Source organism: Mytilus californianus, unplaced genomic scaffold (assembly GCF_021869535.1).
Source record: "Mytilus californianus isolate M0D057914Y unplaced genomic scaffold, xbMytCali1.0.p SCAF_3, whole genome shotgun sequence".
NCBI classification, from domain to species: Eukaryota; Metazoa; Mollusca; class Bivalvia; order Mytilida; family Mytilidae; genus Mytilus; species Mytilus californianus.
In genome coordinates, this window is record NW_026262679.1 from 101,900,619 (window position 1) to 101,921,327 (window position 20,709).

At 31.1% G+C, this 20,709-nt stretch overlaps 2 protein-coding genes across 4 annotated transcripts in view; one reads left to right on the forward strand and one right to left on the reverse strand.

Annotated features, from left to right (window-relative positions):
- The window catches only part of LOC127735559 (uncharacterized), a 50,327-nt gene extending 49,731 nt beyond the window's left edge, over nt 1–596 (reverse strand). Inside the window, exon 1 of one of the 2 annotated variants that reach the window (XM_052245787.1) lies at nt 464–596. The gene's annotated coding sequence lies outside the window, so the exon portion shown is untranslated. Of the gene's footprint in view, nt 1–213; nt 423–463 lie in introns of those variants that run through there. The other variant, XM_052245786.1, reaches the window with a different exon arrangement.
- A 5,447-nt stretch (nt 597–6,043) lies between these two features.
- LOC127735567 (uncharacterized) overlaps nt 6,044–20,709 on the forward strand; it is an 81,044-nt gene continuing 66,378 nt past the window's right edge. For both annotated transcript variants that reach the window (XM_052245804.1, XM_052245805.1), the window contains exons 1-4: nt 6,044–6,144; nt 14,121–14,161; nt 16,559–16,714; nt 18,072–18,098. In XM_052245804.1, the coding sequence (XP_052101764.1) occupies nt 14,152–14,161; nt 16,559–16,714; nt 18,072–18,098 (193 nt within the window). In that variant the 5' untranslated portion in view covers nt 6,044–6,144; nt 14,121–14,151. The remainder of the gene's footprint in view (nt 6,145–14,120; nt 14,162–16,558; nt 16,715–18,071; nt 18,099–20,709) is intronic.

Genomic DNA, 20,709 nt, shown 5'->3' on the forward strand with positions numbered 1-20,709 from the left:
GGTATCATACAATCTTAAAAATAAAGGTTTTGCATTAAAAAAAAATTGAGGATTCTATTGAATAATACATGTAAAAGATAACAATTATTAACAAAAATATTGAACAGTACATGTACAACCAACCACACCAACAATCAACATCACACTAACATTCATATAATATTCTTAAATACATTTTTCAAAAATATTCATTTGTTTTTAAATCAATATTACCTGTAACTCAAATACATGTATTAACAGAATGTGTAGAATAATCCATCAAAATAATTTAATCTGATCAATTTTCACAAGTAACTCTAAATCCATATAATTTTTTTCATACAGAATTTCTAAATGAAATTTGACATAAGTAAAAAGGCATGAAAATATCAAAAACCTGTCACAAATTGGAAAATAAAAAAATACACAAGTCCAAAATAATACAATATTATTGTTTGATTGTATTTAATCAATAGATAAATACCTGAATAGTTTTCTTTCTGTAACAGGTGGTGAATGTGTCATTTCATTGATCTTTGAATTTGAAATAACATTTACTGTTCATGTAATGGATCTTATTCATTAATCTTGTATGAATCCATTTTCTGTAAACAAAAACAAAAACAATTAATCATGGGGAAAATAATGAATAAAAGACATGGTAGAGTATGATCATTTTTATTCATGTTTTGAAAAATGTAGCACATATACTTTGATTTTGTCATGAAACAATATTCCTTCCTTTAAAACTAGAGGCTCCAAGGAGTCTGAATCGCTTACCTGGATTCAACAGTATTTTTTTTGTGACAAAGTTTGTTCCATATTCAATCAGGGGTTTAAGAGAAGAAAATTTTGGAAAAGGCTACATTTATCACTGAAACACATTTTATAAATCTATGGGATAATTCATATGTCACATTGGATATGATACAATGATATGTGAATAGTCAACATGGTCAATGCAAATAATGAGCCATTAAAAAAAAAAATTGTTGTTAGTTTTTGCCAAATGAATTATTTTTCCTTACTGTCAAATCAATTGTGATGTTTACTGTTTTTCAAGACCTATAACTTCAAGATATTAGATGACATGTTTAAATTGGTCAAAATAATCATCATTTAAGAAAAAATCATCTATAAAGAGTAATGTTATTAATCATACTGGTGTAATTGTAATCTAATCAAAAATCAGATTGGTAATTGTAGATCTTGGTCAATTTTTCTAGTTTATGTCGACCAATTTATTTTCAAGATGAAGGCATATATATGGTCATTTCAGGGTCTTTTGAAGTTTGCTATATTTTGCGGTAGGGATTTTGCTCATTGTTGAAAGCTGTACAGTGACCTGTAGTTGCAAACAGCTACATCATTTGGTTTCTGGTTGGTAGTTGTCTCATTTGTAATCAAACTACTTCTCCTTTTTTTATTGTATACTAAAATTGGTCAGAAGTTGTTCATATAGTTCTCCAACAAGCAGTAAATTAATGGTTCAGTAATATTGGCATTTTTGAAAATTTTGTATAGTTGATTATTTGCCATTATATAAAAAAGAAGATGTGGTATGATTGCCAATGAGACAACTCTCCACAAGAGACCAAATGACACAGAAATTATCAACTATAGGTCACCGTACGGCCTTCAACAATAAGCAAAGCCCATACAGCACAGTCAGCAATAAAAGGCCCAGAAATGACAATGTAAAACAATTCAAACAAGAAAACTAAAACATTGTTTGCTGTGTACAGTTTCTGTCTTATTATCACAGTTTTTAAGAAAATAGGCAAAAACATCCAAATTATTCAGAAAAAAATCATGTAGAATATATGGCCAATTACTCCTAAATAAAAGAAACAATTGGTAGTTTTGGTAATTATCAGTAATTTTATAGAATTTGTATTGTTTATCTTTATTTCTGTTTACATTTTCTGTGTATATACATGTTATAGTTTCATATTAATAGACAAAACCATTAAATTTGGTTATAAAATAGGGGTTGTCTGATAATTTTGGTAGATATGGACATGACAGTAAATCTCAATCTTATCAAAATAACATCTAATAGATATAAGATGTGGTACAATGTATGAGTCATATGAGTGCCAATGAGAAAACTCTCTATATAATCTACTAATCTGTATAAAAAACGAGAAATGAAAAACACTTATGAACCACATGAACAAAAGAAAACTACTGAACATCAGATTCCTGACTTAGGACACGTGCAAACAATTGCAGCGGGTTTAAACGTTTTAATGGTACCAAACCTTCACCCTTATCTGAAACAATAGTGTAACATCACAACATAGAAAGACACACTATAAAATATCAATTGAAATGGCTGAACTCAATCAAAAGACATATTAACACAAATGAACATACACTGAACGAATAAATTTGATCTATGATACAATGTAAATACAAAATCAATAAAATAAGGGATGAATAATTAAAGTAACAGTATTAAACCACTGTGAAATGTTAAACAATTTCAGAAATACAACAATAACCTTAAACAAAAATGCGCCATTTACAATAATATCATACACAGGTAAATGAAAATAATTTTGTTGTTAGGTATACAGTTTAAAAGTAGAAAGGAAATATTTTTACAAAACAAATAATTTTGATGTTCATAGTTCAAGAAGTGAAAATTTACAGTAATACCAAACACTTATCAAAGCTGGTATATAGACCAGATATAACCCTGAATAAGTAAACATGAAATAACAAAAAAGCATTATAAATAGTATCAACAGGTCAAGTTAACAAGAAAGTACGATTTGAGAGTACTCCCAGTTACTGACAGCTAGTAAAAAGCCAAAAAAAATTAATAATAAAAAATCATGCATCAGAGACTTAAATCAACTAAAACACTTCCAGGGATTTAGTATTTTAACATCATGGACAGTCAAAGAAGACATGACTTGTGCTAAGTTCACTGACTAGTAGCAGATTTAATTTTAATAAGATTGTGTAAATCTGAACATTCTGATCTAAGTACTACCTGTCAAATATTCTGTATTAGGTTTTATTAATTATTATGGTCTCCAAGATATGAGACAATTTTATGTCCTTTTTTTGCCTTAGCAGCCATATTGGTTGGTTGATGCCAGGACCTAACACATAATTTATAATAAGGAATATTTTGATCTTCTTTGGTTTAAATATTCCTAGTGGTTTGAAAGGAGATCATCTTGAAATACTTAATAATGGATGACTGACACCTTTTGACCACTGCAGCTGACATCAACAAAGTCCCAACTTCAAATATTATCTTTTTTTCCAATAACAATAACAAATGATTATTGTTAAACATGTCATGCATGTTAAAGATATTTAAATACATTCATTAAATATATGTGTCATGATTGAGATGATTTTTGTTCTCAATTTTGTCTTTTTAAAGACATTAATTTTGGGGTTGGACTCAAGATCAAAATTGTCCATCTAAAGGCTAATTCAGAGCAGCAACTAAAATATATTTCATGATTAGTTCCAAGCAGTTCAAATGGTATCTGGAACATTCATATTGATTTTTTTGCTTGTAGTTTCTGGTGAATTCTGAACCTGTCAAGGTACTCCTATGCTCTCATGAAGGTACAAGGAAAGTGTAAGTGGTCTGATTCAAGGGAAAGTAACTCTATATGGGCTCTAGTCACGTAACTTTGTAAAGTCACATGGTCATGTTTAAAAATTGTCTCAGTTTAGCAATCCCTTTTAAGCAAACTATAAAGTTCTAAACTGACCTGATTCTAGGTTTTGAACATAGTCACAGCTCCTTTATGAATGAAACATCAGGAATGCTCAATGCCAAACCCCCAAAGGACACAGGTTGGATTTGACCATGTTGGAACCACCTATATAATTGCTACGTAAGAGTTCATTTGCCTTTTCTAATACATTTATCACTCAAAAGTGAAAAATATGTCATTTATTTGTCATATATGTAGTGTAAATTTTGAAATAAGTTGATGGTGGCTGACTGATACCAAGTGATTGCAGACCTCTGGTATTATTATGGTATCTGATATGGTATGTGTTCAATTATAACAAAAATCTATATACATGTATTTGTTTGATAATATTAATGTTAATTTGCAAAAATTTCTTACAACTTTTCAATATAAGCTGTTGTCAATACAATAACTATCAAGCAGCACATTTCCACTTTGGCCATATGTTGTTTCAGCCATATATACATGTATATACTGGTTCAGCCTTGGATGGTTTGCACAATTTTATTGTTTCCGTACCACTTCATATTGTTTTAATTTCTAATTTTATGAATAAAGAAATTGAAGGTTACTATATATATTCCTTATATCATTAGCAATTCTGGGAGAGAATATATACAAATTCCTTTACAAAATGAAATCCATTAAAAAACATTTGTTTACCATTTATTTACATACCATTAGAAGCATGGGAAATGGATCCCCTTTTATTGTTTAAAAAAAATCATTGAAAGTAAATTTCTTTATTCTTGTTGTAACTTGTTTTTCCCAATTTTTAACATATTCTTGCAATTATCTTTATCATCTAGCAACAGTCTTTTTTACAGATCCCCCTGTATTCTTATTTTCCACCTGCTTTATAATTATTGCCCATAGGTCAAAATCTGAACAATAATTTTGAACTGACCAGTCAATGTTATTGAGACATTACTCTCCAGCAGAGACGAAATGACATAGAAGTTCAGAACTATAGGTCACCATACAGCCTTCAACAATGTGCAAAACCCACACCACAAAGTAAGTTAAGGTTCATGTGGACCCATTGGCTAAAAGGGCTGCATTTTCACATAAAAATTTACTTTGAGAAACCTGGGTATCTGGAAAGTTAAAGGCTGCATAGCATGCTCTAGATAAATAAAATTCAAATACATTTTATGCTTTAGAAAATTAAAAACTTAACTGGATTTTGCAGTGCACTTTTTTTCATTCCTCCAGAATCTGCCAAAATAAACTAAGTTGGGGAAAAAGGTTTAATGAGAACTTCCCCACAGGTAATAATTGAAGTGAACTGTATCATGTGTATTGATTATAAACATGGACAATAGAGAAACACTAGATACCTGACAATAATTGGTGGTTTAAACTGTGTACCTGAGTGGACCATATCAAGTGAAACTCAACTGCTTGTTAATTTTATCATCTTCTGCAGGGACGAAAAATAGAGAAAAGCAAATCCAATTAAGTTTTAAATTTTCTAAAACATAAAATGCATTTTGAATTTATTCATCACGGGCATCATCATGCTATGCCTCAAAACTTTTCCAGATGCACAGGTTAGTCTGTATTCACGAGTAAATTTTGAGGTGAAAACGCAGCCATTTTAGCCAAAGGGTCCACATGAACCTTAAGCTATAAAAGGCTATGAAATGACAAATGTAAAACAATTCAAAAGAGAATTAAAACTTAAAACGGCCTGATTTATGTTACAAAACAATAAATAAAAAAAATATGATATACATCAACAAAAGACAACTACTGATTTACACTAACTGGCTCCTGACTTGGGACAGGTACATACTGCATGTGGCACAGTTAAACATGTTTGCTGGCACCCCCTACCTGGGACAGTGGTGTAACAGTACAACATAAGAACTCATTAATAACTATAGATACAAATCAGTTAAAAAGGGCTTAACTCATCAAATAGATACAGTCTATGCTAGACCTGAGACACAATATAATGTTAGTATAATAGTCCCAGCAGAGACATATAATACATAGACATAGTATCATATGACTGTCTGGTCCCAGGCTAGACTGAGAGGGATGATGGCATTCTTGCATATATTTTTTATATGTAGTACATTATTCCAGGGAGTTTGATTTGTTAGTAGTGCAGTAAAAACATGTGATCTCTTAACTACATTCACCTTCAGATTTGCAACATATTTGTTTGTTACTGTTACATATTATATTATGTTTACATTGTACATGTGGTAATAATGTTGTGTAGTCCGGAATTAAGTATCCGTTTCCGAATGCGGTGTAAATTGAGCTGGTTCCTGGTTTGAACTCATAACTTTTTTTCGTTTAGTCTAGTATGTATAAAATATGGTGGAAACAGTCGAAATGTCGAAATGACACGGAAATGATCAAAACATTGCAAAATCGACAGAATGATTTGATTGTGTAGTTATTTCGCGCGAATCAGGTTTGTATACTAATTTTGACAATACCCATATTTTATTTAGACCCCCGAATGGCAACTTTTCTAACGACTTAGCTGCCGAATATCGCCAAATGTGTTTTTAACCATGTAACAGTTTAATATGTTTCCAAATAATTTATTAGTCCAAATAAATATGATCTTTTAGGCTATTTTATTTTTTTTTTCTGTGACGTTTTCCTTCATAATTATTTTGACTACCAAATTATTTGTCATGTTGCCATTGTTGGGAAGATATAATTTGTAATGTTACCGGAGACATAGCAGAGAGATCGACTTATGCCTGTGACTGCAGAACAAGATTTGCCTACCAAAATTTATTATTTCATCCTTTTCAAAAGAAACAGTGTATGTTGCAAAATTGAAAACACTACAGAGCCCGTCAGAGGAATTTCAGAGAATACATTACATTAATCAGCAGTTTGTTCTCTGTACTCTGGTACCACGATTTAAGTGAAAACACTCAAGAACTGAATATTGACCAGATAACTGATAAATGTTATCCCAAAAACTGAATATTGACCAGAGAACTGATAAATGTTACCCCAAAACTCTATTTTATATCGTGTTATACTGCTTTAAGGGCATACGATACAGTTACAGGGGAGGTAATGACTTTGCTGATGTAAAATATTATTTTTTCACGATGTCAAACTGTGACATATCGGGAAAAGATGCATTTTAGACTGATTTTTATCATTCAGACTGATTTAACTTAAAAAAGAGTTCATGGACCCCTCTTTTTATACGACCGCAAAAAAATTTTTGTGGTCGTATATTGGTATGACGTTGGCGTCGTCGTCGTCGTCGTCGTCCGGCGTCGTCGTCCGAATACACATTAGTTTTCGCACTCTAACTTTAGTTTAAGTGAATGCATCTCATTGAAATTTTACCATAAGGTTCAATACCACAAAATGAAGGTGGGGATTGATTTTGGGGGTTATGGTACTATCAGTTAAGGAATTAGGGGCCAAAAGGGGCCAAAAATAAGCATTTTTGTAACTTCCAGACATAACTTGTGTGTAAGTGTATGGATCTCTCTGACATTGTACCACAAGGTTCCATATCACAAAGGGAATGCTGGGATTGATTTTGGGGGTAATTGTCTCCAAATTTTAGGAATTAGGGGCCAAAAAGGGGCAAAAAACAAGCATTTTTCTAGTTTCATGACAATAACTTGTTTGTAAGTGTATGGATCTTTATGAAATTGTACTACAAGGTTCCATGTCACAAAGGGAATACTGGGATTGATTTATGGGGTAATTTCCTCCAAATATTAGGAATTAGGGGCAAAAAAGGGGCAAAAAACAAGCATTTTTCTAGTTTCATGACAATAACTTGTTTGTAAGTGTATGGATCTTTATGAAATTGTACTACAAGGTTCCATATCACAAAGGGAAGGCTGGGATTGATTTTGGGGGTTTTCCCTCAAAATTTTAGTAATTAGGGGCCATAAAAGGGCAAAAAAAACATGCATTTTTCTAGTTTCAGGACAATAACTTGTGTGTAAGTGTATGGATCTTTATGAAATTGTACTGCAAGGTTCCATATCACAAAGGGAAAGCTGGAATTGAGTTTGGGGGTAATTGCCCTAAACGTTTAGGAATTTGGGGCCAAAAAGGGGCCAAAAAACAAGCATTTTTCTAGTTTCCAGACAATAACTTGTGTTCAAGTGTATGAATCTCTCTGAAATTGTACTGCAAGGTACCATACCACAAAGGGAAAGCTGGGATTGAGTTTGGGGGCGATGAATCATAAGGGGGTTCAAAAAATTGGGTGGGGGATTTTTTTTTTCCTTTTTTTTCTTTAACATTTTCCATTTTAAATTGGTTATTTCTGATTTATATATAAAAGCAAATAATAATGATATGGTTTGAATAGGCATACATGTGAACCTCCCGACGGGAGTACAATAATCCCGTTTTCAGGGGTCTCCTCCCCCCTCCCGTTGAAAAAATCCCGTGTATGAAATTTTTCATGAATGAAAAATTTCTGCCCAACAAAACATCTCAGGCATCTGGTGTAACTGACATTACCTGAAGTTATATTTTACCTGTAAATCAATTAACATGCATAATTATATGGCTTCACTTGTCAGCTTGGGTGTCAAACATACTGGTAAGCAACGATTTTTACCTCAGGCTAACTGCCGTTGTGTAACAAAAACTGTGTATTTATTGGGTTACTTCCCTTGATTTATCCTGTTTTAAGTTACTTTCCTTTTAATAATGAAAATTTTTAAAAGAATATAAATAAAATATAAATTGAACAAATAATCATAAAAGGATGGTTATTAAATGATTTTAAATGTCTTAGGACAAATAAAAAAATAATAATTTGAAAATTATTTGAGGATTCTATACTTCCTTTTAAGGCTTAAATTGAAATTTATATAATAACTATGACCCTAACTTTACAGATAGAATGAATTTCTGACTTTGCAAATAAAAACTATTTGCAAGAGAAAAAAAAAAAAATAAAAACTATTTGCAGACAGCTAAACAAATGTTCTGGTTGCAATGATTGTTTTATAGAATATGAAGTAAAAAATTTAAAGAACATACTGGAAAAAAACAATGTTAGATTGAACATGTAGAATATAAAGATGGAGAAACTTTATAAGTACAAGGGTACTATAAACATAATAAATTGGTTGGAAAGTTGAAGAAAACACACTTTAAAAGACCATTTTTACAGCACACGGTTACATTTACAACAAAATTAATGTCGATTAAAAACCTCCTGATCTGAGTCCTAATCTCCTGACCAAAATTTCCCAATCTCCTGATCTGAGTTTCACAGTCCATCACATGTATGAATAGGTAAATTGAAAATTTTTAAGTTCTTAGACCACTTTCATTCTGTGTCAGAAACCTATGCTGTGTCAAATATTTAATTACAATCCAAATTCAGTGCTGTATCAAGCTTGAATGTTGTGTCCATACTTGCCCCAACTGTTCAGGGTTCGACCTCTGCGGTCGTATCAAGCTGCGCCCCAGCGGAGCATTTTATTAGAAATTACATTTGGCTTGATTATGTTTGATCATGAAGATTATTTGTGCCAAATTTTTTAGCAAATCACCGATGAAATTTTTAAAAATTAGATAAATATACAGCATGTACAGCAAAAAATGCTGTTCTTTGACTAAAATCCTGAAAATGTGATAAAAAGAATTATTTCGAAAGAATCTTTGCACAAATTCAAGCACACTTATAATAAATGTAGAAAAGATTATTCCAGATGTTTTTACAAAAATCCGCTTGCATTTAACTTTTGATACGAAAAAGTTAAATTATATCTTTCCAAAGGATAGAAATGTCCAAGAAACCGAAATTTCCAGTAAATGTCCAAAATTTTCAACCCCCGTTTATTTCTAAAACATGTAAAAGTAGCACATGAACATAGTGAAGGTATATTTTTTATTACATATTTGAATTGACTAGGTGAAAAATAGCTTGCATGCAAACTTTCTTCAAAAAATCACTGTGGGATCAAAACTGTATCCTATGCCCTTAATCATGTTAATAGATATTTAAGTATATAATTTCAAGATACAAGTCCTTCATACTTGTGACAGGTTTGCTTCCTTTATAGTATAAATCAAAATCAAATCAAAATCAAATATTTTAATATTCCAATCATGGTTCTACAGGTGGCATTTACAATTAACAATTATAATTAGATATGACAATATAAGCAACAAACATGAGACATTATACAGCATGTATATGAACTAGATACTTAATCAGCCGTAAGCGGTTGGCTAGGGAAGTACTTCTTTAGCTCAGTTGGTTAGAGCGCTGCCTTGTAAGGAGACAAAGTGATTTTGTGAGAGAATCTTGCTCTCCGGTTACATATTCAATAAAAGTACAATTTCACTTCATGAATTGGATTTGTGTGTCTTGTATGCAAGTTCCATGTGGATAACAATATGGCGGACATAGATATTCAGAAGGTGGATAACTCTATGATATATCTTAATAAAAGTATTAATCACTTTTTATTTAATTTAAGTTTTCCAAATGATTTATAAAGTATTTACTTCTCAAATTTCCATTATTAAAGAAACTAATCATTTCAGAACTTTTTTACTTGTTTATTAGTCCCCTACCGACGAAGTCGGAGGGGACTTTAGGTTTGCACTCAGTCTGTCTGTCTGTCCGTCCGTCTGTCCATCCGCAAGTCTGGCAAATCAGCTTTCCACACTTTTTTTCTTCGTTCTTGAAGATATTGATTTGATATTTGGTATATAGTTTTATCATGACAAGTTATAGATCAAGTTCGAAATTTGTTCCAGTCTGATGATTTAGTCTAGAGTTATGGACCATAACTCTGGACCATACCTTATGTTAGAGTACTATGTTAAACCATATTTCTGTACAAAGGGAGATAACTAATTTTTTAAAAGACATTCTTTGTTAAATTATTTGAAGAATTTTTTGGCAGATTTGTTTGTTATTTAGTATAAACTAATTTTTTGAATGCTATATATATATAAAAAAAATTATGAAGAAAAATCCTTTTATTAGATAATAATCTATTTTTATTAATGTATATATTTCAATACATTACATTGTGTAGATAAAAGTTGTTGACATTTTATAGATAAGTTACAAATCTATATTAGTTTGTGACAAATGAAAGAAAAAATATTTGGAACTATTAATTATAATATAATTGATTATAATTTGAAAATAGATATACACTGTATTACATCATATCTAATTTTAGAGAACTATTAATCATATCTGATGTTTTTTTTTCATCATGCTTATAAGATATTGATTGATAATTGGTATATATATAGTTTTATCATGACAAGTTACAGATCAAGTTCAAATTTTTGGTTTGGTTTAATAATTTTGTGCAGAGTTATGGTCCTTGGACTTGAAAAATTCACGCATATAATCAGTTTTCCACACTGTTTTTAGTCATGCTTGAAGATATTGACATGATATTTACTTTTTGTTTACACCATGTACACCATGACAAGTTATAGAACAAGTTAGCATTTTGTTCTAGTATAATGAATTTTTATCTGGTAGGGGACTATGTATTGCCATGCAATACTCTCAGAATGCTTGTTTGGAGACAGTTACCTTAGTATAGCTATTTTTTGAATAATTATGTCCGCCATATTTTTATACAAGGAACTAGTATACAAGACACACAAATCAGTTTAGTATGGCGTCCATTATCACTGAACTAGTATACATATTTGTTTAGGGGCCAGCTGAAGGACGCCTCCGGGTGTGGGAGTTTCTCGCTGCATTGAAGACCCATTGGTGGCCTTCGGCTGTTGTCTGATCTATGGTCAGGTTGTTGTCTCTTTGACACATTCCCCATTTCCATTCTCAATTTTAAATCAAATTTTTGAAGTGAAATTGTACTTTTTTGAGTAATACTTATATTTCAAAATTATATGCTTTAATAACTATAAAAGCAGTATAAAACCATATCAGCATATAGAATAAAGTTTTCAGGTAACATTTATCGATTCTCAGGTCAATATTCAGTTCTTGGGAGTTCTCAGGAAATCGTGGTACCCTAGGCCTCTGTACTCTTATTTAAAAAAAAAACTCACATTTAAAAGAAACAACAGTGCAGGTAGATTTGTACATTAACTATTTAAACATGTTAAAAAAAAATCAACAAATATAGATAACACATAAATCAAAAGCTAGTGAAATTCAACAAATATAGATAACACATTAATCAAAAGCTGTTCAAAATTAACAAATATAGATACCACATTAATCAAAAGCTGTTCAAAATCAACAAATATAGATAACACATTAATCAAAAGCTGTTCAAAATTAACAAATATAGATACCGCATTAATCAGAAGCTGTACAAAATCAACAAATATAGATACCGCATTAATCAAAAACTGGATAAAATCAACAAATATAGATTACAATCAGCAAGTACAAATACTAACTAATGAAAGTACCATATTTTTATACGACCGCAAAAATTAAAAATTTTTTGGTCGTATATTGGTATGACGTTGGCGTCGTCGTCGTCGTCTGGCGTCGTCCGAACACATTGGTTTTCGCACTCTAACTTTAGTTTAAGTGAATGGATCTCCATGAAATTTTACCATGAGGTTCAATACCACGAAAGGAAGGTTGGGATTGATTTTGGGGGTTATGGTACCAACAGTTAAGGAGTTAGGGGCCAAAAAGGGGCCAAAAATAAGCATTTTTGTAACTTCCAGACAATAACTTGTGTGTAAGTGTATGGATCTCTCTGACATTGTACCACAAGGTTCCATATCACAAAGGGAAGGCTGTAATTGATTTTTGGGGTAATTGCCTCAAAATTTTAGGAATTAGGGGCCAAAAAAGGGGCAAAAAACAAGCATTTTTCTAGTTTCATGACAATAACTTGTGTGTAAGTGTTTGGATATTTCTGAAATTGTACTACAAGGTTCCATATCACAAAGGGAAAGCTGGAATTAAGTTTGGGGGTAATTGCCACGAAAAGTTTAGGAATTGGGGGCCAAAAAGGGGTCAAAAATAAGCATTTTTCTAGTTTCCAGACAATAACTTGTGTTCAAGTGTATGGATCTCTCTGAAATTGTACTGCAAGGTACCATACCACAAAGGGAAGGCTGGGATTGAGTTTGGGGGTGATGAATCATAAGGGGGTTCAAAAAATTTGGGGGGGGGGATTTTTTTTTTCTTTTTTTCCTTTTTTTTTTCTTTTAAAATTTTCCATTTTAAGTTGGTTATTTCTGATTAATATTTAAAAGCAAATAATAATGATATGGTAGGAGATACACACCAAACAGGATGTGTAAATTATTATATAATAAGTATTGTGCAATAGCAAGAAATTTTCAATTGCACAGTATTGCACAATAGCAAGAAATCTTCAATTGCACAGTATTGCGCAATAGCAAGAAATCTTCAATTGCACAGTATTGAGCAATAGCAAGAAATATCCAATAGCACAATATTGTGCAATAGCAAGAAATTGTCAATTGTACAGTATTGCGCAATAGCAAGAAATATTCAATTGCACAGTATTGTGCAAAAGAAGATACTTCGTATAAATTGCTTATTTCTTGATCAATTTCAATGGGGTTTTATTCTTGAATTCTTGGGGTTCTTTAATATGCTGAATCTAATCGTGTATTAAGTTTTTGGATTTTGGGCCCCGTTTTTAAATTGGTCCACATTGAGGTCCAAAGGGTCCAAAATTTAACTTTGTTTGATTTCTTCAAAAATTGAATTATTGGGGTTCTTTGATATGCCGAATCTAACCGTGTATTTAGATTCTTAATTTTTGGTTCCGTTTTCAAATTGGTCTACATTAAGGTCCAAAGGGTCCAAAATTAAACTTAGTTTGATTTTAACAAAAATTGAATTCTTAGGGTTCTTTGATATGCTGAATCTAAACATGTATTTAGATTTTTGATTATGGGCCCAGTTTTCAAGTTGGTCCAAATCGGGGTCCAAAATTAAACTTTGTTTGATTTCAACAAAAATTGAATATATGGGGTTCTTTGATATGCTGAATCTAACCATGTATTTAGATTTTTGATTTTTGGGCCCCGTTATCAACTTTGTCCACATTGAGGTCAAAAGGGTCCAAAATTAAACTTTGTTTGATTTCATCAAAAATTGAATTCTTGGGGTTCTTTGATATGCTGAATCTAACCATGTATTTAGATTTTGGATATTGGACCATAATAGGTGAATGTCCAATTTAAAATTTTTAAGTTCTTAGACCACATTCATTCTGTGTCAGAAACCCATGCTGTGTCAAATATTTAATCACAATCCAAATTCAGAGCTGTATCAAGCTTGAATGTTGTGTCCATACTTGCCCCAACTGTTCAGGGTTCGACCTCTGCGGTCGTATCAAGCTGCGCCCTGCGGAGCATTTTATTTGTACTTTAAAATGCAGAAAATTTAACTAGTTGTGCATTGCAAACAATTGTTACTTTCAGATTTCTGACAGTCTAGAATCATAACTAAAAGATGGCTGATGGTAAGTATTTTTTCAATGAATCATACTGTCATAGATATATAAAAAATGTATATATATACACCTACAATTTATATTGAAAATAGGTTCTTGGTAAGGGCACATGTACTGTGTTTTATGATTTTTATAAGTCTATTTAGTTTAAACATATTTTATTGTTCATAAACTACACAATCAGATTAGATTGATTTACAACTTAGCAAGGTCATTTCTAGTCATTTTGTGTAACCAAAGACAAGATTGACAAACCATTGAAATGACTACACATGCCATGCATGTGATGGTTTAAAATAGTACAGTGAAATATTGTATAGGATTAGTTTTTGGAGCTGCTTTATATCATTAACTCTAACTCTATGCATTATACACAATCTGTTTACTGTTAAATTGTTGAGAGACAAAAGTGAAAAAAAGGAGATTTTTTATACTCCCGTTTACGGGACGTATTATGGTATACCATTGTCCGTCTGTCGTCAACATGTCGGTAATTAACTCAAAAATGCTTTAACCAATTTGCATAAAACTTTGTTGAATTGTTTATATCTATTGACGTGAGCTCCCTTTCGTTTTTTATAAATTTAAGATTTTACGTTTCCTAGTTATTGGGTTTTTTCATTAAAAAAAGGGGGATTTTCCAGTTTTCGGACAATAACTCAAGAATGCTTTCACCAACTTGCAAGAAATTGTGGTGAATTGTTTATATCTATTGACATGAGCTCCCTTTCAATTTTTATTATATTTTAGATTTTACGTTTCCGAGTTACAGGGTTTTATTCATAAAAAAAGGGGGATTTTGCAGTTTTTCGGACAAAAAATAAAAAATGCTTTCAGCAGTTCTTATGAAACTTTGGTGAATTTTTTATATCTATTGATGTTAGCTCCGTTTAGAATTTTATAAATTTTTCATTTATCATTTCTGAGTTATGGGGTTTTATTCATTAAAAAAGGGGGGATTTTCCAGTTTTAGGACAATAACTCAAAAATGCTGTCAGCAATTCTCATGAAACTTTGATGAATTGTTTATATCTATTGATGTAAGCTCCCTTTACATTTTCATAAATTTCTAATATGACATTGAGAATTAATTGAACTTTATTTGTTTATAGTCTGACAACAGATTTACTAAGTATTGCGCAACAGCACAGTGTATTGCACAACAGCAAGAAATCTTTAATTGAATATAAATTCAATTCATATAACCAATTTCAAGTTCTTTGACTACATTTATTCAGAAACCTATAATATGTCAAATATTTAATTACAATCCAAATTCAGACCTGTATCAAGCTTGAATATTGTGTCCATTTTTGCCCCAACTGTTCAGGGTTGGACCTCTGCAGGCGTATCCAGCTGCGCTCAGCGAAGCAGTTTATTTATGATGTGGCCATTGACCTCTGATAAAACTATTCACCTGTATATTATATTTATGGTTTAATACACGGTTGAAATTTTATTATGAATCAGTAAATCATCACCTACATGTATAAGTATGAAAAATCACCTTCAAGAAATGTTTATTCTTATCACTTTGTCTTTATGTGAAACTGGTAAATATATACAAATATACAATATCATCATGAATATAGAATGTCATGATTGTCATGATTGTAGCCACTAGTTTTATAGATAATGAATTTATTAACAAAACTTTAAAAGTATCAGGTGATCCTTGACAGGGTACTTTTTGGTAGTTCCTTCATAAATCATCCAAATTCAACTTGTTATACATACACTGTTCATACTGACATTTAATTTTTACATAGATTTTAGAAAAAGTTTTTTTCTTCACAATATTTTAATTTTAAGCCTTGTATAATTCATCACTACAATCAAGTAAGGAACATTTACCAGCCTTGCATGAACTACATGTTTAAATTTCATCAATCAAATATGATAACCAACCAGTTTGCCATCTAACTAGGCAGCCAAGGGAAATAACTCCAACTCGAATTACATCAACTGAAAACTATCTATACTGGTGATTAGATAATGTATGATACAGTATCAATTCAAGTATGACAGTCTTAAAGACTACTTAGCTAACCCGCCCTAAAACTGTATATTAAGAATTTTCTCTCTATATATATATCAATAAGGCTTGTAACTCCTCTTTTAAGAAACTTGGTTCTGGCCCTTCTACATTTTCACTGGCCAGGACCAGTGGGCTTGTAGTTGATTGTGAATACTGATATAAATTGAATCATTAGAAACTAGTTGATTGTGGATACTGATATGAATTGAAACATTAGAAACTAGTTTTGAACTTTGGTGGATAGTTGTTTCATTGGCAATCATACCACATCTCCTATTTTTTTTATTCTGAATCTTTAGCTGACCACAATATAGCTAATTTTGGTAAATAGCCCTTAATCTGAAGTGTAATGTAGCTTTAATTTTTAGGCGATGAAAATGGAGCCAGAAAGAAAATGCAGGAGGCTACAGCTAAATTTTTAGAGCGACGAAATAGAGAGCATGAAACCGTGGACACAGAACATGGACGCATTGTGATGCCCTCACTATCAAATAAATGGCAAACCATAATAGATGATACACTTAGTAAGTAACCGTTATTGACAGTTAAGTGCTTGATGTGTGCAGTTATGACAATAACCAATTATGAATTCGATTTCTCAGTACTAGATGTAATTTTGGGAGGATAAGAATTGAACATTATCATGATTATAAGGGAAAAGACAAAAGTGTATTTCTGAAATTTTGTGTCAGATTGTTTATTTTGGTTTTGTTTTTATGTAATGAGCTTTTATATATCTCTATTTAATTTGTAATACCAAGTATGTTGTAACATGAATGATAATAAACAATTTTATTTTATATATAATTGGTTTTTTATGTGGACCTTAATTTGACTTTTTCATAATAAAAATTGTTACTTTTACCATCATGAGCATCAAAACATCAAAATTTTGCTTCCCCTTATAAAATATCGAATTGATCACAAAGTGGAACTAATTTATGCACCTTCATTCTTTTTTCAAAACTATTTGGAAAAAGTACTCCATAATTTTGAGTTAAAAGGTAAAAATGTACAACATCAGTGCAAATCTGCAAAATTGTTTAAATTAAATTTTAAAATGCTTAAATGAGATGTATATAATGCAATGATCAGAAATTTCACTTTTGACATGTTGCAATATATTTGTAAAATTCAACATTTGCCTTTTAAAATTGGCACACACCTCAATATAACCTGTCATGTCTGTATTAATTGGCCTTGAAATAAGGTTTTTACAGTCTAATAATTAGCAGGAGTGATTTTATCAAATGAAATAAAAAAATTATACCACATACATATTTAAATTTATATACTAAGGGTTTGAATTTTGTACCTAATTGATAAGATTTACTGTTTGCAACACTTTATAATTTATACAAATTGATTGTTTTTAATATCCCAGAACTGTTCAATAAAATATTATTAACATAGGCCAGAATGGAAAGATTTTAAAGTTAACATTTGTTGATATGATGTTGGTTCACAAAGGAAGCATGCCTCAAGTAAACATTTATTCAACAATTCTATTCCTTCAAGTATCATTAGAGTTATCTCTGGTTCAAATAGATATTTTTTCTTACGGTTGTTATGTAGCACTTTTTAATATATTTTATTTGCAATGTTTTATTTATGTATTTATTTTCAGTCCTTTATACATAGAATTCAATTTTTTATCATTTGATACATTTTCCTTCATTCATACACAAATGCGTTCTGCTCTTTACGAAAAAAAAATATTCTAGAGAATTCCTAAATTTATAAGTTTTAATCTTGATTATAATGTTAATATTTTTAAATAGATTTAGAATCTCAATTCTTACTAAAATATAAACTTTATATATAATCTTATTAAAATCCCTTACTAATAATTACTGATTTTTACCTCCATTGAAATTTTAGTACCTCAAATACAGCAGAACACAGATTGTAAGTATACTCAAATCTAACTTGAAATTGTACATACTTATCAGCAGTTGACTTTGGCAAATACATATATGTACATATTCAGAGATGGTCAAAATCACTTTTGGTAGAGAATACCAGGGTTCCCCACAAATCCTTCTACTGTGTATGATTTAGTATACTGTGTGTGTGTAGATTCTTTTATTTTTCATGGATACCAATTTTAGTGGAGTGAGATAAACTTGTATTTTGATGGATTTATGATTTCATGGTTTTGCCAAAGTTTGACACAAGCCTTTAAAAAATGTGTACTTCGCTGAACTTTTACCCTAGAAATCCACAAAAATTGATTACCCACGAATTACCGACGAATGATAATGAATCCACAGTAGACTGTATAAACATTTTCAATCATACTGTTAGAATTGGATGAGTAGCCATGAATCAGCAGTTTTCTCCCCATGGCTTTATACCATCATTGTGATGTGATGCTATATTACTTTATTTTTATGCTGTCTGAAAGGACTTTCTTATGCTGTGTTATGTATGTGATGCTTTGATTTCTAGAAACAAGGCAGTATTTAAAAATTTCCGTTTACCAGGATGCTATTGACTCTAATAATTCAAGCCCTTACTGTCTCCGATTCTCTTCGCCTCCAATTACTTGAGTGATCATAGTGATCAAAATATAACGACTGATTTATTCGGGTTAGGATGCTTTATGAATTTTATGGGGAGAACACTACAGTGCAATTCAATTATGTTGAACTTTATCATATGATGAAATTCATTCATTTTTATACCTTGTGTATTTCATGATTTTATGAAATGTTAAATTTTGCATAAAACTGCTAATGGGGGACAATTTCAAGTTACAATCAGCTTTGGTCCATCTATTTGTTATTTGCCAATATATTTTTACATTTATCTGCATGCTTTATGTTTATACATGTAGTTAGTTATATAGTCATAACATGTGAATTTTGGGTGTTTGTAGAATAATTTGGATAAATCTTAATGCATGCAGCTTGTTGCGACTTACTTTCCACAGAATGTTAATTTATTGAAAAATATACATTTATTATTTTGCAACCATATTTCAATAGATTCACCTAACTGTAAGTTACTAAATAACTGATTGTACTAAATGTCAGAATAGTATATGCTGTTGAAGCTTATTTATTGATACAAAAAATTATCTTAATGATACAGAAGCAAACCAATTGGCTGCTTAAAGTTTTGCCAAAAAAAATATCCAGTAAAAAAGTAGAGTTTATTTTTTCTGTAAATGATAAGTGATGGTTTCCACATCGAATTGCTTTATTAGGTCTAATTAAAAACACTGTGATTAACAGCATTTAAAAGGTTTTAAAGAATATTGATCTATTTTAGTGCAACAGTATACGTAATGCATGCTTATTTTTATTTGTTTTTGGATATGGTTAATAAAACAAATAACATGCAGTTTCTTCCATGTTTAAGTTTTTATGCCCCCGCCGTAGCGGAGGGGGCATTAAGTTTTGCCGTTGTCCGTACGTCCCAAAGTTGGTTTCCATTCTCTAACTTTAGTTTGCCTCAACCAAATGTTATGAAAATTGTACACAATGCTTAATACCACAAAATACAGATCAAGTTTGATTTTTGGTGGTGTCACTTTTACTGTTCTAGAGTTATGTGCCTTTACAAAAGGAAAAATTGCTAAAACTTATACACAATGCTTATTACCACAAAACACAGATCAATTTTGAATTTTGGTGGCATCACTTAAACCGTTTTAGAGTTATGCCCATTTACAAATGGAAAAATTGCTGAATTTTTTGTTTCCATTCTCTAACTTTAGTTTGCCTCAACCAAATGTTATGAAACTTATACACACTGCTTATTACCACAAAACACAGATCAATTTTGAATTTTGGTGGCGTCACTTAAACCGTTGTAGAGTTATGCCCCTTTACAAATGGAAAAATTGCTGATTTTTTTGTTTCCATTCTCTAACTATAGTTTGCCTCAACCAAATGTTATGAAACTTATACACAATGCTTATTACCTCAAAACACAGATCAAGTTTGAATTTTGGTGGCATCACTTAAACCGTTGTAAAGTTATGCCCTTTACAAAAGGAAAAATTGCTTATACATGATGCCTACTACCACAAAACACAGATCAAGTGTGAATTTTGGTGGCGTCACTTAAACCGTTGTAGAGTTATGCCCTTTACAAATGAAAAAATTGCTGAATTTTTCGTTTCCTTTCTCTAACTTTAGTTTGCCTCAACCAATTGTTATGAAACTTATACACAATGCTTATTACCACAAAACACAGATCAAGTTTGAATTTTGGTGGCTTCACTTAAACCGTTGTAAAGTTATGCCCCTTTACAAAAGGAAAAATTGCTGAAACTTATACACGATGCTTATTACCACAAAACACAGATCAAGTTTGAATTTTGGTGGTGTCACTTAAACCGTTGTAGAGTTATGCCCCTTTAAAAATGGAAAAATTGCTGAATTTTTTGTTTCCGTTCTCAAACTTAAGTTTGCCTCAACCAAATGTTATGAAACTTATACACAATACTTATTACTACAAAACTCAGATCAATAACAAATTTGGGTAGCGCCAGTTTTACCATTCTTCA